Source organism: Palaemon carinicauda, chromosome 2 (assembly GCF_036898095.1).
Source record: "Palaemon carinicauda isolate YSFRI2023 chromosome 2, ASM3689809v2, whole genome shotgun sequence".
NCBI lineage: Eukaryota > Metazoa > Arthropoda > Malacostraca > Decapoda > Palaemonidae > Palaemon > Palaemon carinicauda.
In genome coordinates, this window is record NC_090726.1 from 32,310,556 (window position 1) to 32,336,035 (window position 25,480).

A 25,480-nucleotide genomic window follows, 5' to 3' on the forward strand; every position below is an offset into this window, starting at 1 on the left:
GCGAGTGGCGGTAACCACAGTGTTGCGGAGGCTGACACACCGTGTCAAAACACGGCAGCTTGTGGTAGCTCACGCACGGCAACGGAGTGCTCTGTGTGTGGGAGTCATCATACATCTGGCAGGGTTGACTTGTGCATGGGTGGAGGAGCTCTCACAACAAGAGTGTGAGAGCAGGAAGCCATGCCGGGCGCACAACCGTGGGAGGTGTAGGCCCACGGGTGCATCGTCAACCTTCTCCGCAGTCGGAGTGTGGGAGCTGGCAACAACAAAAGCAGAGTGCTGGAGCGTGGGAGGGGCTGCGGTGGGTTGAGGAGCATGCGGTATGGTATGCGGAGCATGCTGTAAGGTATGCGGCTCATGCTGCATGGTATGCGGAGCATGCTGTAAGGTAAGCAGAGCATGCTGCATGGTATGCGGAGCATGCTGTAAGGTATGCAGAGCATGCTGCATGGGCTGCGGAGAATGCCGCATAGTGCTGGAACCCGGCAGCTCTACAGAACCTTCCCACTGCTGATGCGGTAGCTCACGCATGTTAGCAGATGGTGCAGCAAAAACATGCGTCTGGCAGGGTGGACTGCGCATCGGTGGTGGAGCTCTCACAGGTGGAGGGTGGGAGCAGGCAGCCGCAGTATCTGCTGAGCGCACAACCTCGGCGGGTTGTAGGTTAACAGGTGCATTGTCAACCTTCCAGCATGATACTCCTGCATGAAGGAGCAAGCTGAGACTGTATAGTCTGCAGCATGGACCACTAGGGTCTATGAAAGACAACAACAAACGGAGCTACTGTCCGTTGTGACTGAGGGTCTAAAACCGCTGGTGCGGCAACAGACGGAGTTACTGCCTGTTGCGGTACCACCTTGCCTCTCTTGGGAGGTGTGCAGTTGTCGTACTGCAGCAAGTCCGAACTGACCCAGTGGCTACACCTAGGCCGTTGGACTTGCGCGGAAGGGACAGACTTGCACTTAAAAGCTCCAAGATTTGGTCCATGGTTTCTGCGAGAAACCTCTTCCGCAGACGAGGAATAAATGGGCTCTCTCGTCTTTGTGTGGGTGGGGTGATCACGTCGGCAACGTGTGTAGATACACCCGAAACCACGGAGGGAAACGTCTGTTCGTTGATCAAGGCCTGTGGAACCCATAAGTCCTTCGACATTACTTCTCCCCTGGGCTTGGGAGCTTGTAAGAGGTATCGGACTAGGTGAACAACTGGCACGAACAGACGAACCCTCGAACGCAACACTGTAACACTTTGCGCTTATCACTTTATCACTTTTGATTTTCTGTTTGCACTTATTTCACTGAACTCGAAACTTTAAGTGGTTTGTACCTGAAACACGCAATCCTATCCTTCATTAAAAGGTAGTAATTGCGAAAACAGTATTACAATGTAACAGAAAAACATAATGAAAGATAAAGAATTCAGTGGCTGGAAAAGAGACTAAACACTAGATCAAATAAACTACGTTTAAAATCTCTCACCGCATAAAGCCTGGGAACAAGAATAAAACTCTAGAAACGTTTTCCCTTCTTCCCCTATAGCGACTAGGGAGAAGAGCAAAAAACAACGTTACCCGCTTGAACGAAACGTTTATCCTCCTCTCTCTCCCTCCGTCTCTATCTCTCTCTCTCTCTCTCTTGACTTAGAACCTGAGAGATGAGCCCAATTATATATATCGTTAAAACATATTATTTGTTAAAGGAAAAAAACTGAAAGGTTTCCCAAATAAAAAGTTCCTTTATTAGAATTAAAACCATTTAAGCTAAGAAAGAATGAACGAAACGCTAGAATCGGTTTACTCTTACTGCAACGTGAAACCGTGAAATACTCTCTCTCTATCGTAACGATAGAGCGCAAGTTGAACGTTCTGAACGTCAACAACTGCGGAGACTAAACAAAACGTTAGTTCAACTTTGAAAACAGTACGAGACTATCAAAGAAATTCTTTCAAAAACATTAAAATTAAAATAGCATAAATTCTTAACAGGAAAAACGATATGACGGGCTCAATGTTAATTAACTTCGGTTCCAAGTAAGGACCGCCTACTATTAGGAAAGGTCGTATATAAACAAACATAAAAATTAATTTTTATAAGTTTATAATAAATGGAAGTTAATCGAAGAGGCCTATAAATGGCGGAGAGATATAAAATAAATCTATAACTTTGTTAAGCAAAATTACCAAAAACCTAAACACACTTCCGTCTAAGGGAAGGGTGGGTAAAAAAAGTGAAAGAGAGTCTATACTCTCTTCGACACCAACACTTCCGTCTAAGGGAAGGGTCGGCCATTTAAAAGTGAAAGAGAGTCCATACTCTCTTCGTCACCATAATTAAATCAAATTAATTCCAAAAGCTTGCTAAGCTAATGATAAAGCTTCCTGAATAGCGAAGGCTAAACTCTAGAGCAAATACATCACCAAATCGTGAACAATAACTCCAGAATCAACAGCGTATCCAAGTAGGTCTAGCCGGTGGCACGACAGAGGAAAAATTGAGTTCTTGTTGACAAGAAGTACTTGAGTACCTGCTCACAGATGGCGCTGTTGTGTACACCCCCACCTGTATAGCGATCGCTGGCGTATCCCGACCGTAGATTTCTGTCGGGCAACAGAGTTGACAGCTACATGATCATCGGGTAAGATTAATATTGAAAAAAGAAAAATACCAGGATACAATGATATTTTGATAAGGCTTGAATTAAACTCATGTGATCAATTTCATGTGAAAATAAAATGATGCAAATTTTAAATAAATCTACACACCGTTAGCATTATCAAGATATTATTTCTAGAAATAATGAGTCCCAGAAGTGCTTATTTGATCCCAAAAATATATAACTGTTCTTCATGAAAAAGCTGACAGAATTACCCAAAAAATGCAACTTATTCAATCAGCCAAAGGGAACTTCATTTAGGACGACACTCGAGCACAAAAATACAGTATAGTACAGTAAATAAAAATTTTACTGTATTTGGCACATGATTTATGACTAACCTTCTCTTACTTTTTACAAACCTTCTCAAACCCCAAACCTTATGTTTTGGGTTATCATAACAATGTATTCACTTCCACCATCTGATCTATATTTGATGATGACAGGGCAAGGTAAAGTCTTATCCTTCTTGGTGATTAAATACTGTAGTTGTGTCCATAAGAATTAAATTCTCATGAATCAAAACCAGGCAATTTACCTAAGAATCCCCTTTATATATATAATGTATTCTTATATTCATTTCTTCATACCTGGTTCCCAGATTGAAGTACTTGTGGAAAAAGCAGAGAAAATTAATTCTTGAATTTCCAGTAGAAGATATGTTAAGTTTTTGGATAATTGTGATATATAGCAATGTGAAGTATTTATTTATCCATACCATTTGTAAAATAACAGAACTATTTGGATCAAACACATGACTTCCAATCATATTTGATGCATTTAATCTGTTCTTTTATTATTATTTTTACCTGTTTTCTATTTTCATTGGGTTGCAACAATATCTGAACTGATATCAAAGTTAAGGATATGAAAGACGTTGCAAGGTAAACAAAGTATTTTTTACAATACTGTACTGCGTAAATGCAATTTTTACTCCCATACATCCAAAGATGTATGCAAATACTTATAATGTACCCTACTGACTGTACTCGCCATACTACAGTACACATTACTGTATATTTAGACATCTGATCTTAGGAATTTAGAATTTACACAACAAATACTACAATAAACAAGTATTTCAAGGGCACAATTGTAAGTCATATCTCAAGCCTATCAGAAGAACTTGTTCTTGAATGAAAAGTGAACACTGGAGCTAGGGTGAAGAATTGGACAGCTAGGCTACAAAAGACCAAAAAGGAATATGGAAAGTAAGAGACATACACTATTGCTGATGAGAATAAAAAATTGTTTCTACCCTCTAATCAAACAATTTTCATTGAGCTGATATACCATCCGTCAAACAGTAACCTTTCCCCAAAATTGAGTCTTTCCTTCTACAGCTTATAATGCATGGTTACAGGAAACTTCAAAACAAGGCAATGTAAAATATTACTACTCTCAATAAAATGATGCAACTACAAGTGCAGTGACATGCATTAAAGAACACACCAGAACAATTTCTGGCTGCAAAAAAAAAAAAATTTAGCAAGATTACAGCCTAAGCACAAATCATTACACAGTACACAATTCTTAATGAGTTCAGTAATTCCAAGTTGGAACTAACCGTGCACTTCAAGACTGTGTACTGTAACGTAATCATTCACGGATAACTGCCTAAAAGACAAACAGGTACACTGAACCCTACTGTTAAAATTTACTGTCCCTACAAATATTCAAAAGTACGAGACCCTAAATTGTATTCACAAATCACCAATGAATAATGAGAAACTACAAACTTTCAATATGAATTCCATATACTGTAATGATAAACAATTTCAAAAATACAACTTGTCATATCTATATACACCTAATGTTCATATCACTTCTCTCAAAGTTTGTTTATATCGACATTTATCCAAAACAAAAAATTCTGTGTTCTTTCCTTTCAATAGTTAGGCCTCTTGTATAGAACCGACACAATCTAGCTGCTAATGGCAGCAATCGTGGCATGGTTAAGCCCTACCATATTTAGCTATCAGTTTTGTAGTCAAATCTAATCTTCATCTTCTCTAAATCACTACTAGTCAGTGGGAGGATGGGTATTTCTATGAACCTCCCCTGACATTAATATTGCTGATTCTCACACTGATGGAGGTGGGGCAGTGAAGGCAAGAGATAGGTCATTAATATACTTAAAATAACTATCGTTAATGTACCTAAAATAGCAAAATTATTTAATAACCTAGACACTTCTTGATCTAGCATCTTGATATCAAACGATCTCAAACTAAAGTTTGTAATACTGTATAGTAGTTCCTTCGGTTAGGAGTTTAATTTGTATATCTTCATGATAAATACCCTATTTATTTAATAGTTCTAAATCACTGAAAGACTTTTTTTTTTCTTCCTGTGAGAGCCCGGACGAGAAAATGTAAACAACGTCAGCTTATTTGGTCGTCAGCTGATTTCAAGCTAACGCTATTTATGATACAAATAGTATTCTCAACATAATTTACAAACTTATTCAAAAGATCTAATAATAAAAACTTTAGAAATATCATTAGCTGTCAATTAGATTCTATCTTAATTCTCTTCCTCTTGGTTTTTAAGTTTTTATAATTTAAATATGAAAGATTTTTTTCAATATTGTTACTGTTCTTAAATTACTTTTTATATCAATTGTTTATTGCTCCTTATGTAGTTTATTTCCTTTCCTCACTGGGCTATTTTTCCCTGTTGGAGAACCTGGGCTTATAGCATCCTACTTTTTCAACTAGGGTTGTAGATCAGCTAGTAATAATAATAATTATAAATGTGTTCATTTGTTTGTTGTGATTGGCAATGAAACAAACAAAACAATGGGAATAAATCATTTTAACAATACTGTACAGTATAATCAAACGTGGTTGATAATATGAGCCTACTTTAGGAAGTGGAAGGATAAAAGGATCCAGTCTACCAACTCAATAATATTAAGAAGTGTTAGTGGTCGAGCCTACATGAGAACCTCTCACTTCCATTCAAAACGTCATTTAAATGTACATTTCTGAAGGTTCAAAAGAACTATTTTTTTATAATTTTTTCCAGTTCTGCAGGAATTATACAATATAATATTTTGTTGATAATGAAATTTAGCTATCAAGAGGCTGATCAAGATCGCCTACTTCATAGACTGGAGGAACATATTCTGAAATCAATAGTTATCCAAAACATAATGTAACCATTCAGTATGATTCAAGTGAATCATACGATATGCTACAGTATTCCTATATAAAATAAGATGTTATGATCTTTTTACTTCAGCGAGAGGTGGAATACTAAGATCCAGTCTACCAGCTCGGTCTTCTGCATTAAGATCTAATGGTGTAATAGAGTGGACTAAATTTCAGAAAAGTGAGGATTTGTGCAGCAAAAAGAACTGAACTAAATATAGAATTTGAGGCTCTAAAACGGGGATTTCAACTGTGTTATGCACCGTGCACCATCAAAACCCTTACTAAGTGGTGCAGTAGGAAAACTAGGCCAAACTTGTAGAGGTAGGCTAAGGTTCAAAACTAGATAGGTTCTGCTAAGCAAAGATTCAAAACTGGATATGTCTAGCCCAAATATTCGGGCATCATCAAATTGAACAAAAGGAAAAAAAAAGCTTCTGAAGCTTACCATTATCAAAACAATACTTATTAATGGCTGGAGTGGTATTATTATCATCCCCACTATAAAAAACTTACTTTGTCCTCTCCGGATTAATTTCTAAACTAAAAGATAAGTTTTCTTTTACATTTGGAATTTTTAATTTGTTCAAAGGCTTTGCATTCTTCACAACGATAATTTAAATCAGATATGTCCCCACCACAAGACAGAGATTGCAATTCAGGGATACCCACTTATTAATAACAAACCCAGGAGACATCTGTTACAATCACTATTAACTAAAAGAACACTAATATTTTGAGATTTCACTTTGGAGAAATGTCAATTTGCTAATGAAGAAACGACGAATAAGCAAAGACAATGATGGTATAGCCAAACCAATTCATGGTTACTACGAGTAGCTGCTAGTGTGTCAATATAACACTGAATCAGAGGCCTAACTCTACTGAAAGGAAAGAATGGGGAAATTTTCTTTGGTTTTTTTTTTTTGGGGGGGGGTTAAATGTTGATATCAAAAAACTTCAAAAACAAAGCAATATTAATATCTGAGGAGGTTCATACAAATAAAAAAAAGCCCTTAAAAACTCAAGTCAGAATTATGTCTACTGTGAAACTAAATAAAAGATACTGTACAGAGTTTTGTGCCGTAAGTATAAAATAATTATTCCTCGTAACTGACTCGAGAAAGCTTCAGCTACACGAGCTTAAAAACACTGAAATGTCTTGGGTAAGTAGAATTAGTTGAAAAATAAAAAAAATGCACTGCATCACTATAATTAAGCAATGTTTCTCAAACTTTTTTCCAGTCTATATTCTTCAGGTCTCTGTCATAGTCATAATACATCTCAAAGCTTGTAAAATAGCAGAGATAAATGAAATCTTTTCTGTTATATCCTCAACACAATTGTAACAATTTTAAAATATATAAGCAGCAATAAGCCCTTCCATTTAACAAAATCTTCCCCAAACCATTTAATTGCATTTTTTCCAGTTGAGAAACACTGCATGAGAAACTCTACATGGCCATAAATAAATAAGCCAACTATTGAACTAAAGAAAATCCATGCATACTTTCTAGTGCCGAGCCATATATCTATGCTCAGAGGGCTTCAGCACTGGAAGGCAATTATCTACTCTATCAACCCTAAAGGAGGCAGTATGCTCTAGCCATGATAAAGAATTAAAAAGTCAAAACATGGACCGTAATTCTGAACGAACATTTACTAAGCTTTAGGAAAAACAAACAGAGCTCAATATATGATCAAACTTCAATCAAGTGATTATAACAGTTAAAACATTGTTTCTTGCGAGTCTTAATCCTGAAAGCATTCAACTGGCCATAATTACCGGTATTTTTAACCACTATTTTTACAATTTTATGTGATACACTCAACTCCTGGAGAAAGAAAGTTGATATGTTAATATAATACTCATGTTTCTAAATGAGATAGGTATACATTTCTTATGGTACATTTAACCACTTTGTATACGTACCTATTATAAAATATTTTTACTCCATGCCTTGAAATAACGATCATGATTACTTCCTACGGTATTGAAAAATTTCAAATTCCCAGCTCCACACTTTGGTTTTGAAAGTGATATAGAGAGATATTTTAAACTATAGTTAAAATTTAATCTGTTTTTTTTTTTTATACATCATCACTCTTGTAAAGTATTTGAAGGCCAAGCAGCAAAACAGACAAATTCTATTTAGAGTAATTTCAAAAATTATTGCAAAATATGCAACACTCTAGTCCATCACCCACAAACCACTCATGTAATACTTCAGTTGGTTGAACCTCCAAAATAAGCATAATAGTCTATGAAGAAAAATGAAGTACAGTTTATACATTATCCTCAACCTGGCCTCCAAAGGTAACCCGAGTTAAAAAATCAAAAATTTTAAGTAATTTTTATTTTTCCTAACATACTTACCGAGAACTACTTTCTAAGGAGTTACCTGTAATCTCTTCTCTACCGACCAGAGTTTTGTGTAGTATACCCTATACTCGTTTTCTATGGAGGGCTAACCCGGGAGTGAGAGAACGTGCCCCGAGGGTAGCCTTTGAGCTAGGTCGAGGTCCGCTTGGGTCTCGTGCGCCAGTAAGTTCCTCGGATGTTGCAAAAAGTCCCTGCAAGGGCAGAAAGGCACTCGGGGAAGGTAGGGAGGGCCATTACCCGAAAGTAGTTCTCGGTAAGTATGTTAGGAAAAATAAAAATTATTTAAAATTTTTTATTTGTTCCAACACGAATACTTACCTCGAACTACATTCTTAGGAGACTTACACTTTAGGAGGTGGGAGTGACTTCCTGACCTTCAGACCCAGCAATCGGACGCCAAGAAGCCTAGATATGAACTAGGTTTTAAAACAAAAACAAACTGGGAAAACGGACGATAGGAACTACACAAAGAGCTCACGTTAGTGTCTACGTACTCACCCTTTGAAAAATTCTTCTGATGCCGAGTCCAGTAATGCAGTTGCAGAGACCTGTTCTTCAATGGTTACAAGTGTGGTTATCTCCGATAGGGATAGGAAACGGGGATTAGGGTGAAAAGGAACGAACCTGTGTCTCCTGGTTTTTCTATCCACGATTGAGCCTGGGGCTTTACCGTTAAATCACTTGGAGCGCGGAGATGACTGTCCCAATGGAGAACCCGTCTAAGGACCCTCTTGAGTAGTCCTTGAGGTAATGGGCAGTAAAGGTTGACTGGTTCGACCAGGTGCCCGCTCGAAGGATCTGGCCCACTGCCATGTTCTACTCAAAGGCTAAGGAAGTGCTCAGACCTCTGATGTCATGGGGCTTGGGAGTGCCTGGCAAGGCCAGTCCCTCCTCCTTGTAGGCCCTGGCAATAACTTGTCTCAACCAAAAGGAAATGGTATTCTTCGATACCTGCTTCTTTGTAACACCTGTGGAGATGAAAAGGCTCTTGATGCCTGGCCGGAGATGTGCAGTCCTCTCAAGGTATTTTCTAATGGCACGGACAGGGCATAACCTCAAATCCTCAGGATTCCCAGTCCTAGGAATAGCTGGCAGAGAGAACCCCTCGAATTTAGGATCCCAGACTGCTGGGTTCTGGGTTTTCGCCACGAACGAAGGGACGAACTTGAAAGAGATCTCTTTCCACCCCTTCGAATGAGAGACGTCATAAGACAGCCCATGGATCTCACCTACCCTTTTTGCAGAGGCCAAGGCCAACAAAAAGACTGTCTTGAGAATGAGATCCCTGTCTACAATATCCTTCATTGGTTCGAAGGGGGGGCTACTTAACATCTTCAGGACCCTAGCTAAGTCCCACTGAGGCACCCTAACCGTTTGCGGGGGGCAGGACTGTTCAAAACTCCTGACAAGCATAGAGATGTGTCTAGAGGAACCCAGGTCGATGCCCTTCAGAAGGAAGACTTGACCCAAGGCTGCTCGTACTCCTTTTATAGCTGGGATTGACATCCCTATCTCGTCCCTGAGATATACTAGAAAGTCTGCGATGTCTGGGACAGAGGCTTTGAGGGGTTTCATGCGCTTCGAAGCGCACCACTTCATGAATGAGGTCCACTTCGCTTGGTAGACCGCTGCCGACGACCTTCTCAGGTATCGCGCATCCTCTTAGCTGTTCCTGCCGAATATCCTTCCTTCTTCAGGAGTCGCTCGATAGTCTCCAGGCGTGAAGGCGTAGAGACTGTGGGTTGTCGTGGAACCTGAGAAAGTGCGGCTGTTGAAGAAGATCTGACCTGTCGGGGAGTGGCCACGGAGGATGGCTCGTCAGGTCTTTTAGGTCTGCGAACCACTCTCTCTCCGGCCACCAGGGCGCTACCAAAGTCATCCTTAAGTTCCGGGCAGCCCTTACTCTGTTGAGTACTTGCCTGATCAACGTGAAGGGGGGAAAAGCGTACACGTCTAGGTTGTCCCACTTGTGCTGAAAGGCATCCTCCAAGGCTGCCTTTGGGTCTGGGACAGGAGAACAATACACGGGAAGTTGCGCGTTCAGCTTGGTTGCAAAGAGGTCCATCACCGGGGAACCCCAACGTTGAATGATGAGCCTGGCTACTTCTGGGAGGAGGGACCATTCTGTTCCTACTATCTGACCCATCCTGCTGAGACCGTCGGCTAGAACGTTCTTTTTCCCGGGGATGAACTTTGCCAATAACACTACCTGGTTCGCTTCTGCCCAATCTAGGATCTCTAGGGCGAGATCGCACAACTCCCTTGATTTCAAACCTCCCTGCTTCTTTATGTACGCTACCACTGTGGCGTTGTCGCACATCAACGCCACAGTGTTTTCCCTTAGTAGATCGATGAAGTGCAGGCAAGCTTTCTGGACTGCCTTCAACTCTAGGACATTGATGTGTAGGCCTTTCTCCCCGTCCATCCAGGTTCCTCTTGCTGTCCCGTTGAGGAGATGGGCTCCCCATCCCTGGTTGGAGGCGTCTGTGAATAAAAGCAACTCGGGAGGGCCGGTCGCGAAGGGCATCCCCTTGAGCGAGTTCGACCGGCAATGCCACCATTCCAGGGAGGGTATTGTGTTTGGTAGGACTGGGATTAATTTCTGGGGCGAGTCCAGTTGGTTCCAGAAGCTCTTCAGGTTCCATTGGACGGCTCTGAGTCTGAGTCTTCCCTGGGGAACCAGTTTCTCCAACGACACCAGATGACCTATTAGCCTTTGCCAGTCCTTCGCCCTCCTGGGTTGCCCCGACAGGAAAGGAAGAAGGATCTTCATCAGATTGCTTATCCTCTCCTCCGACGGGAAAGCTTTCACTAGTAGGGAATCCAGTGTCATCCCCAAATAGGTCATTCTGGTGGAGGGAGATAGGTTCGATTTTTCTGGGTTGATCATGATACCCAGACCCTTGCAAAACTGGAGAAGTTTTATACCCTGCTCCTTCAAAACGTCCTCCGAGGAGGAAAGAAGCAACCAGTCGTCCAGGTACCGGATGAGGCGAATGCCTCGCTCGTGAGCCCACACCGAGACTGTCGTGAAGACTCTCGTGAATACCTGGGGAGCTGTCGACAAGCCGAAGCAAAGGGTCTTGAATTGCAGGATCTGGGTACCCCATTTCACCCGGAGAAACTTCCGACTTGAGGGGTGGACCGGGATTTGGAAGTAAGCGTCCTTGAGGTCTATGGTCATCATGTAGTCTTTCTCCCTCAAGGACAGCAAGACTGACTTCGGAGTGTCCATTTTGAACTCTGTCTTTCGCACAAACTTGTTGAGAGCTGACAGGTCTATCACCAGTCTCCACCTCCCCGTCGCCTTTTCTACCAGGAACAGGCGGCTGTAGAAACCTGGCCCTGGGTGCAGGATCTCCTCCATGGCGCCCTTTTCCAACATCGTGGACACCTCTTCTTGAAGAGCAGCCCTCTTCAACGGGTCCTTGGGTGCCAACCACTCTGACAGGCTGGCCGGAATTAAAGGAAGGGTTCTGTCAAGAACGGTAACCTGTAACCCTCCTTCAGTACGGACACTGTCCAGGGCTCTGCTCCGTGAGCCTTCCATGCTTGCCAATGTAGTCTGAGGCATCCCCTAACCTGAGGCTTGGGCAGGAGTAGGGGGCCTCCCACTCTACCTCCTCCTGGAGGAGCGGCCTGAACGGCCTCTCCTGGAGACAGAATAACCTGTCCTAAACGAGGCCGACGCTACTGGAGCTCCTCTACGGGGGGACTGAGGCGCTGAGGCCCACGAGGAAGAAGGGGCTTCTCTCCTCGTCAGGTTAGGCGGGGCCTGAGAAGTAGAGGGACCGTCTGAGGCTGACCTCTTGTAGGGGGGCCTTCTTACCGGTGGAGGCCTGGGAGCGTTCACTTCTTTCTCTTAGCCACCTTTTCCATAATCTCCTCTAGCTTCTTCAAGGGGAACAAGGAGTCACCCCACACAGGAAGGCTCCTCATGGCCCTCGCCTCTCTGTCTGGGACCTTCCGGGAAAGTTTCGCCAGAATGGTGTCCCTTTTGCGAAGAACCCAATTCGCTGACAGGGTGAGGGACTGGTATGTGAGGAACTTCAGGGTCTTGCCCCCGGAGATGATAAGCTCCCTCAGGAGGCTTTGCTGTTCTGGGTCCGTCAGGTCATATGTGGCTTGCACACCTACCAGTGTGGAAGCCCACCAGTCCAACCAAGAGGAGACGTGAACTAGGTCTTTCGACATCTCCTCCATCATCGCAGCCTCCGACTGTGAAAAACAAATCGGGGCTGAAGAGGCTCTGTCCTCCGAGGCACCCTGTCCCAGAACGTCGAGGGCAGTCTCCACCTTGCAGGCTCCCGGTCGTTGTCCCTCTGGCACATAAACCCTGCTCTGTGTCTTGAGCCCTTGGAGCAACTTCGAAGAGCTCTGCGTTTTGGGAGCTTCGGCATTGCCTGCCACAACTCTATTGACGTGAGCCCATCCCAGGACGAGATCTCGGGCCACAGGTAGGGCCAGGGAGGTTTTCTGTTGGACGGGTGCCTGCATCAAACGGGTAAGGCTGGACCTCCAGTAGTCCTCATCGGTTGTAACCGGCTCTTCAATTTTATGATGCCTTCGGATCAGGCCTATAACTTTCCGATAGGCCGAGTCCTCGGTCGGGGAACCTTCCCTACCGTCGGCAGAACCTTCGGCCTGATCCCGAGGAGCCGGGTCACCGGGCACTCCCATCGGGCGCTTTGGTTCTGGCACAACAGGCACTCCCCTGCGGAGGTACTGGTCTTCCCCGGCGGAAACCTCCGCACCAGGTTCGGGGGTCAGAACTGGCATCGCCGTGCCGGCGAGGACTACCGTCCGTGCATTCTCTCTGGGGGACGAGGACGCGGATCCCGTGGGCTGACCCGACGGAGGGAACCGTTCCTTAAAATCCGAGGGCCGAACCAGCTGGGCTGATTCGGCCAGGCTGCCCGTAAGGAAGCACGGCTCCCCCCGCTGGGCGGGGTGAACTGGAAGCTTCGCGGCCTTACGCCTGCCTGAAGAGGCCTTCTCGCATTTCTCCCTGCGAGGGTCATATCTACGCCTGGAGGATGGCCTCCGTGGCAAGAAATCCCTGGATTGCCGGTCTGGGGAACACTGTAACTCAGACTTACGGGGAACGAATACCCAATCACCATCGGGGGACCTACTCCTCCTGTGTTTCCTCCGTGGAGAGCGGGACCGTCTCCTGCTGAACCTCGAACGGGATCTTGAGCGGGAACGCCTGCTCCTGGACCGCTCCCTCCGGCGCCGATGTCTCCTCCTGGTTTCTTCTTCTGAAGAGAATGAAGCCCCACCATCCGAAGAGCCCGACGAAACTGTACCACCCGCACGACGGGCAGAAGCGGGGGCCACGGAGGGCTTTGCGACTCGTTGCGTACCCGAGGTAGAGGGTTGCAGGAAGGTTTCTGGGACCGTCGTCAGAGGAGCTAGAAAAGAGGGTTGACGCCCTACACTAGGGAACCAGGTATCCAGGCCCTCTTCCATCCGCATAGGGGACCTAACTGGCGTTTTAGGGAGCTTCCACCCGAAGGAATCACTGACTGTGGAGTCTAACTTACCCTGGGTGTCGCCACCTGCCGAAGAACCTGAAACACAGGCCCACGAAGGGGGCGAAGAAACAGGTACAACATTATTACACCATAAGGGGTCGTCGGAGGAAACGTGCCCCCCAAGCACAAGGGCAGAATCTCCAGAACCCCCCGACACAGCACTACCAGGCTCCCCACTAGCCTGAGAAGTCCCCGCAACCCCTACTTCACACACACTAGACTCCTGGGGAAGAACCCTCGGCTCTTTCCCCGCAACGGACTTACCTCGTCCCCTACTCTGGGTAGGGGAAGGCGAGACAGAAGCCCCGTCGGACCGTCCACTGGGTGACGGTAGCGGCGAAGAGACGCTAGATTTTCTGGGCGAACGTTTCGACGACTTCTTTTTCTTCGTGCCGTATCGCACCCACTGAATCTCACTCCAACCAACACACTCAAAGCACGTATCCGATGGCGAGCACATCCAGCCCCTACAGGAAGAGCAAAGGGAGTGAGGGTCCACTTCGGGCTTGGAGAGGAACGCTCCACACGATTTTCCGGCTCTAGGCCCAGGACAATGGCAGATTTGCTCCATAGCACACAACCACAAGACAGGAATGAAGGGAATCAAAGGGATACACTTGGGAAGCACAAGGAAGGGTAGTGAACACACAAGAACACAAGGGATAAGCACAAAGCTACCACGCGGTAACCACGCGGGACACACGAGGCGGACACAAAGGGTCAAGAGAGACGAGAGTGACGTATGGTATCGCGTCGCGATCAGAGAACTTACTGGGGCACGAGACCCAAGCGGACCTCGACCTAGCTCAAAGGCTACCCTCGGGGCACGTTCTCTCACTCCCGGGTTAGCCCTCCATAGAAAACGGGTATAGGGTATACTACACAAAACTCTGGTCGGTAGAGAGGAGATTACAGGTAACTCCTAAGAAAGTAGTTCGAGGTAAGTATTCGCGTTGGAACAAACACTGATTAAACTGCATGAAAAATTTTGGAATTCCCTCTGAGCATGACATGCAACTCTTATCACTAAGAAATGAGTTTCAATACCATTTGCATTTACCCTCCTAAATATCAGAAGCCCTAACAAAATCAACTCCAATTCTTACCTGCAGGTTGCTCACCTGCTTCTGGTACAACAGCTGGTGGTGGTGCTGCAGCAGTTTCTGGTTCTTCGCTAGCTGGAGCAGCTGGTATTAAGTCGTCATCTATGCCAGCCAATTGATCCTGTTCACGAGCTAAAAACTCAGCAGCTGGGTCAACTTCACCAGCAGGAGCAGCCGGTTCTGCTGTAGGTACAAAGCTATCCCCAAATCCATCCATGCTGAGCGCTGATGAAAAATAAAATTAACATAAGGACGATGAATGTCAATAAAATAAGCAGATTACTGACTTGAAGTACAGGGTATCTAATCACTAATGAACAGAGCTATATCCCATTGAAACTCTTGTCCCTTTTCAATTTTCAGATAGACGTCTAACGTATTTCAAGGCATGCTTCTAAAAAAAATAAATGAATGCCGAGGTGTATTTTCACATCTTAATACTTGACTCTAGACAATGTACATGAACATACAAATTACAACCTTTTTATGTGATACAAACCTTGTTATTGTTTTTAAATCTGCTTTACTCATTCCATTATGATACATAATAAATTACAGCGAGGTTATGATGAAATATGCATCATAGTGAGGTACAAGGGTAGCCTCAAGCAGAACAAGACTACCATAAAAAAAAAAAAAAAAAGAGAGACCGTTTAATGAAATTTATAAGTCAGGGTTTCTTTCATGTTAAGACTGAAGATTTATAGCCAACTCCGAGGATTTCATTTTAAATTACTGGAGTATGAACATGAAAAATTCAGGTATGGATAAAATATCCCACCTGCTAACATTTTGAATAATAACTTACAAAATGTTTTTAGAGTAATTCGTAATTATCCCAACTGTACAAACCTAAATCTTTTAAAAGGAGCATGATTTCAGAAAAGCTGGAAACATGGCCATTAGAATTTACAACGAGGTGCTAGTAGTTACTGGGAGGTGATGGGAAATCCCCAGTCCCCTGACAGTACAGTACACCGATAAGCCACTTTGATCTTCACCTAGGAGTTGCCGGGCAGTTGAGGTGGGAAGTGTAGCTTAAATACAAATTACTTTTTTATAAAAATTGTGATTTGTTCATGGATACAAACCCCTGTTCTTAAATAGACTTATCCTTAAGAGGGAGAAGTTCCTACAACCAAATTGAAGGTTTAAAATTTTGGGACATTGAACACTCAGACCTGAAGAGATGCAAGTGTGTTGACTCAAATCTAGCTCCTATCAACCTGAGAACATATTCTCAGGTGATAGGCTTGGTTTATGTTTTATAAAGACAGTCACAGATGAACTTTTTCTTATAGGACACACTATGTGAAATGTATGACTATTAAAAGAAATGAGTTTACATTTCTATCCATCCTCTCCATTGCGAGGAGAATGGAGAAACATACAGTACTTCTATTTACACAATAGAATACTAGCTTACTAGCATCAGCCAGAGAATAGCGGCATGACCACGGTACCACAAGGGACAGGTAAAGAAAGATGAAAATGGTCAGACATTCTCACTCATACCAAAAGTTGTCTCAACTGCTTTCTTAAACAAAATGATATTTATCCTGTGAGGGAGCTAGAAAGAGCTAGAAACACATAACCTGTTGACCAGCTACCACAGATCCTAAGTAGAACGTACCATAGGACTTGTGGATATATTCCCTCAGGCAGTAGGCTGTGAAGGTTGTCTGACATTTCCAGACAACCACTTTAACCTCTTGCACCACTGACAGGTTCATCCAAAAGACTAGTGTCGCAACAACACCCCTAACTTCGTGAGTGTATGCCTGTGTAGACTCGTAAGAATTCCTCGGTGACAGATGATAGAGTCAGCCTTCCCAATTTGCAGGCTCTTTCTTCAAAATAGAGAATTGTATAACCTATAAAATAAATCACATATTCATGGATTCACGATAAGTACTCTCGCAGCCCAATGATTTCAAACCAACCAAGCTCTTTGGCAACCGTCATCCTTAGCGCAATTTTCCTCTCCACACACCACAACACCCCATCTCTCACTCACTCTGCCTCAGTCTTGTATAATCTCTTCTTGCGTGTGTATCTCCAGCTTCAGTCTTTCTTGTGCAGAACCATGTTTTGATGTAAAAGGGCGATGTTAAGAACTTGTACATATCCAGTGGGTTTATAGTGATTTTATTATAGAATTTGATACATACATTACGCTACCACTCACGCCAAACAGTTGATTCAAAGAGTTGCATCATACCTCAGACTTACTGCGTAGATTTTCATACATAAACAGTTTGTGGTGTCATACGGATACTTTCTCTTTTAATATTTAATTTGTCATTGTATTCATTGTTTAATACTCTAGTGTTGTTATATTAACTACTGTACAGTACTGTATAAAAAATACCATATTTTACAAAACTGTAGTATTGTAAATATAGGCTACGTGTAAGGTGAGTTTGAACAGCGCGAGTCGACCTGTGAAAAACAGCGAACACTTACAACTGTTATCTTAGCTATTTAAGCTATTGTATAGTGATAGCACTGTATATATATTACATCAATATACCCTACAATATTAGACAGGAACAACAGTGTTTCATTGTTATAAGTATCCCGATGAATAGTGTTACTATATGTGTTCTGTACCATAGCCTTACCATGTACAATGCTTAGTACATGAGTGTACATGAACTATACACTTACTGAAATGTGTTCATACCATAATGAAATACTTCTACTATGATAGAAACAAGCAAAAACAATATTAGACAGTACTTAGTGTTAGTCAACCACACACAAGCAATGGGCAGCAAGTACTTGCGCATTCTTGCTCTTTGCGCCTGTCTGTTACCTGTACCCCACGAAAAGGTAGGGCTGACTGTATGTTCTCCTTATCGTTTCTAGAAGCAGGAGATAGTGTTTTTGGAGATTTTCTTCTTACATCAGTTCCAACTCATAAACAGGTTTTGACATCGTGGTCTGAATGCTTGGGTTCTCTTCAGGTACCGCATCGTCTTAGGGCCCTTACAGGGCAAAAGAGCAAATCCTCCAGATTGCCAGCAACATCCCAAAGGGAGGAGATGGAGGAGGTCTCAAACATTGGATCCTCCACAGCAGGGTTCTGAATTTTATTATACAATGACTAATGTTACAAAAAGTTCCCTGTACAGTATCTCACCTAGTAACTTGGTTGAAGCCGAAGCATACAAGAGGACGGACTTCAGAGTCAGATCTTTAACTGACGCTTGCCATAATAGTTTAGACGGAGCACTCTTTAGGGGTCTTAGAACTCTGGTAATATCCCACGCCATTGTTTGAATTCTTTAGCCGGGATGATTTCTTAAAGCCCACATCAGCATTGACAATTCCCAGGATTGTGAGAGGTTAAGGCTTTCAGTTTAAAGACTTGACTCAAAAATCAGCGACAGCCATTCACCACTCAGACTTAGAGGAGCTACTTTTGAGTAGACAAGAAAATCAGAAATCAATTGAATGGAAGCTTAGACTGGAGAAGTACCCCCTTCTAGGGACCAATTACAGATGATTTCCCATTCAATCTGATGCACTGCTGTTGAGGATTTCCATAAGCCAGACATCTTTGCAGTGTCTTGAGAAAAGCCTTTTCACTCTACGGAGATACTGGATAGTCTCTAGCCATAAAGTGAGAAGGATGTCACCCAGTGGTAGTACCTCTGCAAGTGTGGCAGGCAAAGAAAATTGGGTCAAATGGGTAGCGCTCTAGGTACCTCGATTAGGACCATCATTAGATCTGGATACCATTTGGCATGTAGACATTTGGGGGCCACCATAGTTACTCTGATGTTCAGGGTAGTCATTATGTGGTTCACTACCCTTCAAATCAGGTCAAAAGGGTGGAAAAGCATGGGCGTCAAGGTTTTCCCAAAGATGTTGGAATGTTTTCTCTATAGCCGCTAAACAGTCCAGGACTGGAGACCACAATACTGGTAGTTTCCTACTAAGCCTCGTGGCAAACATGTCCATTGATGGAGAAGACCACAAAGTCAAAAGACTCTTTGCCAATAGAGGATGAAGGGACAACTCCACTCCTACCACTTGACCCTGGTGAATAGGTTTGTCAACATCTACATTCCTTTTGCTGATGCAATCGTCTGAAGGAAAAAATCTCGCTATTGAGGTACAGTATCAATCAGCATTCCCAGATACTATGTTCTCTGCATGGGCATGAAGTCAAACGTCTCTAGGTTTACTTGTACCACGATCCACACATCATGGAAAAAGGAAGAGATGAAGTTTCAATCATTTTAACTGAATTTTAAACAAACCAATGGGACCCCACAACCTGGCCAGCTGCTGAAGGGCACTTTTTTATCAATACGTAGTCAACGATTCAAAATTCAACCTGAGTGATAGAAAAATCATGCATGGTGCAATGATGCTGATACTAAGCATTCTAGATGTGAAGAAGGCAAGATATGTCTCTATGAACTCGATAGTTATCTTTTTTACGCAAGTGATGCATTTCATAAGGTGAAAAAGCCAAAACACTTGGTGACTTTAAGCTTTGTTACCTTTCATAGGGAATTTAATCCATATCTATATAAGAAAAGGCTGCATGGTGACTTCTAAGGCCTTTGTAAAGTGTAATGTTAGTAACATTCGGCATGCTTTCAACAGGAAATCATATATAACCCGGATACATACACTAATGTAAGTAGAGTAATATATTTATGTTTATTTATATTCATGAAACTGTATGGAACTTAGTGGTTTTGGTTTGATTAGATAAATTTCCAAATACAGTAGATGATACTTTAAATTCTAACCAAATACATAAACCATACATTTTTCAGTGAATATATTACACTTTAATTTCAAGCCAAATATATGAACCATATATTTTTCCTACTCGCTATCTTGTGTTTTATGCATTTCTGACCATGATTATTGTGGCAAATCACCCGTTCGTGAGTTTTTGGATCCCCTTAGATAAAGACAACTATGGGGGACCTCGGAGGGAAACCGGGGTTTTTTGGGTGGTGAAAAGTCATAAACGAATGATTTGCAGAAATAATAATGGTCAGAAATACAAAATAAGCCCAAGATAAGCAGTTGGAAAAATATATGTTTCATGTAAATGGCTGGAAACAGGCCAAAACGTGATTATTTAACTTTTGAGATTTGTAAAAGGGTACAGAACCTAACAAACCCACCTGACCTAACCTAGTAGTTCCCAGGTCACAATCTCTAGCTGGGGGCAAGCCCCCGGACCCCCCTCTCCCCCTCATAACTGGTAGCCAGACCTGCCCTTCCCAGGTCACAAACTTGAAGTAAATCACAAATAAATCCTTACATTATGAAAAAGTAAATCACAAATAATTCCTTACCTCATGATTGACACCGTCGCCTTTTTTCCTTTGGCAATCTTTACAAAAGCTTTGCAATAGAAAATGTGCTGATCTTCCATGAAAATTAACTCATAATCGGACCTTTGAGACATTATTTCGCTGTTATTTTTTAATTTCACATGAGTAACAATGGCTTTACACTGAACAGAGAGCATTTCCATCATAATAAATTGCCGACAAACTAAATTACACTAAATTTCGTAATAGATTGATGTGCTTCCCTTAGGTTCCCTCTAGGAGACATCTTTACGAGATGGTGGTTAATTTGAAACTGAAGACAAAGGTGGGAAAAAATGGCTGTTGTAGAACAACATCCGGGAACTTGTGAAGAAGTACTTGTAAGCTGTTAATTAGTTTAAGATAAACCACCTGACAAATACGTCATTGTAAATGCACAGAAAGCTCCCCAAACCATGGGGAAAAATGCATGCGCAACAAGTCCCCTTCAGTCTCTCAGATGTAAACAATGGACTTCAGAGTGAAAAACATACTTCACATTTTAATAGACTGATATGTAAGTTATTATGCCCCAGCCTCTATTAAACATATAGAGAAAAATACCTAGCCAGCACTTGTCCATTTCTTAAAGAAAAATCCAGTTTTGCTAGAAATTAGAGTATCATATTTACCTATTTTTCCCACTCATCATCTTGTCTTTTATCCATTTCTAACCATGAATATTGGGTCAAAACATGCCCCTATGGGAATCCAGGGTCTTAAATACCAAAAACCAATGATTTGTAGTAATAGGCATGGTCAGCAATGCATAATAAACATAAGATAACAGTTGGAAAATATATGGTTACTGTACGTGGAGTGAAATTAAAGAACATAATTACTTACGAGTCACAGCATGTCCCATAAAAAATCTTTTCTCCACCAAGGCTTGATTCACTTGAAAATAAACAATCTCACTCCCCATCTGCTCTGGCAAGCGGTATATGGATGAACTGTGCAAACTAATCATATGGGTCATTCTTTCATGGATATTTTTTACTTTTACAATGGCCGAGTACTAAACAGTGGGTGCTTTAAACAATAAATTACCGAAATATTGTAGATGAAATTAAACTAATTTTTTAAATACCGGCAGATTGAATTTCTGTGGAAGAAATCTGACAGAAGCAGATGGGAAAAAATGGTTCAGGTAAAACAACATTCGGGAACTTGTATATATGCATTTAGAAGCTCTTCATTGGTCCAAAAGAGCCAGCTAATGATTAAGACCTACAATAAACTGAAATCAGATAAAAGCAAATGCAAGCAACACATACTCAGTAACCCAAAAATCAGTCTCTAAAGAGTAAATAATAGACTTGGGAAATTAATGGTATTCACATTTCAGTCAATTGATCCATAAGTTATGCCTCGGTTCCCATATGTCACACAGAGAAAAATGCCAATATACCAAGCACTCGTCCATTTCTTATAAAAAAAAATATTCAAGTTTAGCTAGAAATAAAATTATCTTATATTGATCGATAAAAGAAGCCACGCCAAAATAATCACTCACGCGGCTACAGTGCATGGCACTAAAGTACCTCTTGCCGAAACAGAGAGGCATAGGGCATTTCTGATTATTATTATTGCTGCAAATCACTCATTTTTCCATCTCCCCATTGGGATCCCCCATAATTATCACTATATAAAGGGGTCAAAAAACTTATAAACAGGTAGTTTGCCTAAATAATCATGGTCAGCAATGTATAAAACATAAGATCGCGAGTAGGAAAAATATATGGTTCATGTATTTGGCAAGAAATTAAAGTATTACATATTTACTGATGTTAGATTACGAGCAAAGTAAACTAAGGAAAAATAAGGAACAAAAAGTGATTAATTAGGATTAGTTCAGTTGACCAACATATGCGTAAATACCTTTAATTAAGTGTGGGTGGAAACTGATATGGCTATGAAGGACTTCCAAGTAAATGGAATGAAAAATTCTGGAGCCTTTGTATATCAGCGGCCAGTTCCTTAAGCGTTGATTAACATTGGACATCAATTAACCCAAACTTTCCCCCCTAACCTAACCTACAAACCGTGTCCTTACCTACTTACCTAACGGAGGGGCGAACGCCAACCTACAAGCCGTGTCCTTACCTACTTACCTACCGGAAGGACTAACGCCAACCTACAAGCCGTGTCCTTACCTACTTACCTAACGTAGGGGCTAACGCCCCCCTGCGAGCCCCCTTACACTGACATATTCTAAATTGGACATAATAATACATCAGGTGGCCGCTATCATACATAAACCCCAAGGCTCCTATTTTCTATGCAAGCAGAAGGCCTGGTCTACCGATCTACTAAGACTCAGATTATAATATAACCCAATATGCATAGTGTGTAGGTAGATGGGTCAATTTTTTTCCAAAATACTTGGCCACTCGGATAACGGGCGTAACGCAACATGTACCGTTTGCCCTAAGAGGAGCAGTGAAATCCTTTTCAATTGTCAGTGAAGATACCCACGGCGAAACAAAGACCTGTAAATGTCTAATTAGTTAGATTGTTGATAAACATACTCGTTAGATACACTTACAGTAGTGTGGGTTATTGCGGTCACGGATAGGAAGGATTCTCCCTTTTATGCGACCAGCAGCCCCTGTGACCCAACGATTTACGCAAGTATCCTAAATAATAGCAAAGGCCAGATCTCTAAAAAGATATATAAATCGGCCTAAATAGGCAAGAACTATTTTTGCCAGACTAGCCTGGCCTATATCTGACTGCAACTATGGATTATCGACATTGAACAACTCCCCTCCAATCTATACACAATATACATACAGCAAACTTATTTTATAAGAGATCATATTTCTACATATTAAATAAATAAAAAATAATATTAAAAGATAACTCACATCGAAACTGTTATAACTAGCTGAGAATTTCCGTCTGCTTGCCTGACAGGGGCGAATTTGTGACGAAAGAAACTAATAAATAAATACAGCCGACGAAGAGATGTAAATAGAATGTTTTAGTGACTCTCAGTTTGGATCAACTTCTACTTTTGGAAATTAAAACCTGAAATTCTACGAGTAAAAGATTATTAATTATTATATTTACATAAATTTTAAAATTATATAAGATTCTATCTGTATATACTATTTCAATTTTGGAATTTTTTCTTAAGAGGTATTACAAATAAGTATAAGTGTTGCCTTTTAATAGGTGCTATCTGGCTAGAACTGTCATAGAAGAGCCAAAGAGAGCGGCCCACTCAGCGTCTACCATTGTCAAACATTGACAACAAATCCTCGTTACAGTTTCACCCTTTATGCAGAAGCTTTATTTTAATAATATTGATAAAATCTTATCATTTAAATCCTATCTTCTTTTTATACAATATTGAATAATTGTATTTTCATGGTGTAAATTTTCTCTTTTACAATTTCTTCGTCTTCTAAATGTTCCAGAAAAGTCGTATGAAATACAGCTAAAGTTTGAAAGTTTATAGAGTATTTTCTCTATTAAAGCACGATTTACGTATATAGATTAGCATTTTTATTATTTGTAAGTTGCCTCTTAGAAGACAATCATTTAAAATTCATAAACCTAAGTTTTAAAAACGAATAAATTTACGTACGAAAATGTTGCAGCTGCCTTTATCCTCTGCAATATTTGTTCACAAGATTAATAAAAAGAAAAATCGGTTATCTCGAAAAAATGTAACATCCTAATATATTTTAATGGGTTTCCAAATTAGAAGTTATGAATGCTGTGCGTTAAACGGTGTAATACAACTTTTACAGTGTTCTTTTGGAGATAATTTAATCTTATTACTCGCCAGAAGTCCACAGATTGACTATACAAAAATAAACTTTCTCGTCCTTGATCAGGGAAAAGATTGCAATACTCGTAAACAGTATGCTTTAGGCAGTTTTTACAGACTGGATGAAATTATTTACATTAAGGTCAATTGTTTTGATACTATGATGTTACCGCGACTTTCATAAAACGTTCGTTTCCTATCATCATTTCCTCCTACGCCTATTGATACAAAGGGCCTCGATTAGATTTCGCCAGTCGTCTCTATCTTGAGTTTTTAATTGAATGCTCTTCCTTTCATCATCTCCTACTTCGCGCTTCATAGTTCTCAGCCATGTAAACCTTGGTCTTCCAACTCTTTTAGTGCCTTGTGGAGCCCAACTGAATGTTTGATGAACTAATCTCTCTTGGGGATAAAGGCTAACGTTATCAATTTCCTCTTTTAACTTTTGATTTATTTATTCATATTATCATTTGTCTGTGTGTTTATTTATTTGTCTTTTTATTTATTGGTTTATTTTCCGAGGAAATACCAGTTTTCTAACTGATTTTCAATACTATGTTAAAGTTTTCCGTTACTTTTATTGCTAAGGGTCAGTCATCTCGTTGTTAGACAACGGTTTAATCATTATATAAGTCCCAAAAGAACTCCAAGAAAGTTTTTAAGCATGGGAAAGAATTGAAGATAAACAGTAGAAAGACAGAGCTAATGATTAGAGGTAGAGAAGGGCATGCATAAGTTAACAGTTAAGTGGAAGATGGCACAGTGCTAAAATAAAACAATGACCTTAACTTCTCGTGATCAATAACAAAGAGGAAGATAGTACTTAAAAACAGTGATGGCAGCGAGCGATAGAATCCTGAAGAAAAATAGAGAGAAGTAACTGGATTTGGTCTAGACAAGAAAATAACATAAGAACCAAGCAGATCTACAAGGCAGTTATATAGGCCCGTTCTATCATGCAGGACACGACTCACGACCTCTGCTTGGCATTTTGGAAATTTAGATTATTGCATTTTTTAGTTTGATTGTTGAGTTGAAACAGATAGATCAGTCCAAAGAATGTTAAAGATTTGATATGCAGAAACGAAGCTTCAATAGATTGAAAACTTTTATGGGACTTTTCCATAAGCAAATAGATGTGATCACTGGCTCCCATGTGTTTAATTCCGTACACCAAACGCTTAGATTAAAGGTCAATGCACAGGGGTAGGAGCACCTTCATACTCTAGTTGTAAACGCGTTTTTCTTACTTGCTTTTAACTCTATTTCATTTCCCATTCTTTCGTGTATGCTATGTATCTTATTTTACAAATATACTTATCCTACATACACACTAATACACGCACACTGACAAACACACACACACACACAGATATATATATATATATATATATATATATAGATGCGTGTATCTTCTATAGTGCCAAAGCCCGTGCTGGGAAATCTAAAACGAGCAAAGCTTGCGTCTTCTAAATATGACATGATGCAAATAAAAGTAATTTTATATATTTTCAAATC

General features: G+C 41.3%; 1 protein-coding gene across 10 annotated transcripts in view; it reads right to left on the reverse strand.

Moving 5' to 3' along the window:
- Clc (clathrin light chain) overlaps window positions 1-23,203 on the reverse strand; it is a 50,435-nt gene extending 27,232 nt beyond the window's left edge. For 7 of the 10 annotated variants that reach the window (XM_068354424.1, XM_068354438.1, XM_068354415.1 and 4 more), the window contains exons 1-2: window positions 23,052-23,203; window positions 14,834-15,055 (exon numbers count right to left, since the gene is read on the reverse strand). In XM_068354424.1, the coding sequence (XP_068210525.1) occupies window positions 14,834-15,047 (214 nt within the window). In that variant the 5' untranslated portion in view covers window positions 15,048-15,055; window positions 23,052-23,203. The remainder of the gene's footprint in view (window positions 1-14,833; window positions 15,056-23,051) is intronic. The other 3 variants (XM_068354446.1, XM_068354418.1, XM_068354402.1) reach the window with 1 other exon arrangement.
- Window positions 23,204-25,480: the final 2,277 nt, after the last annotated feature.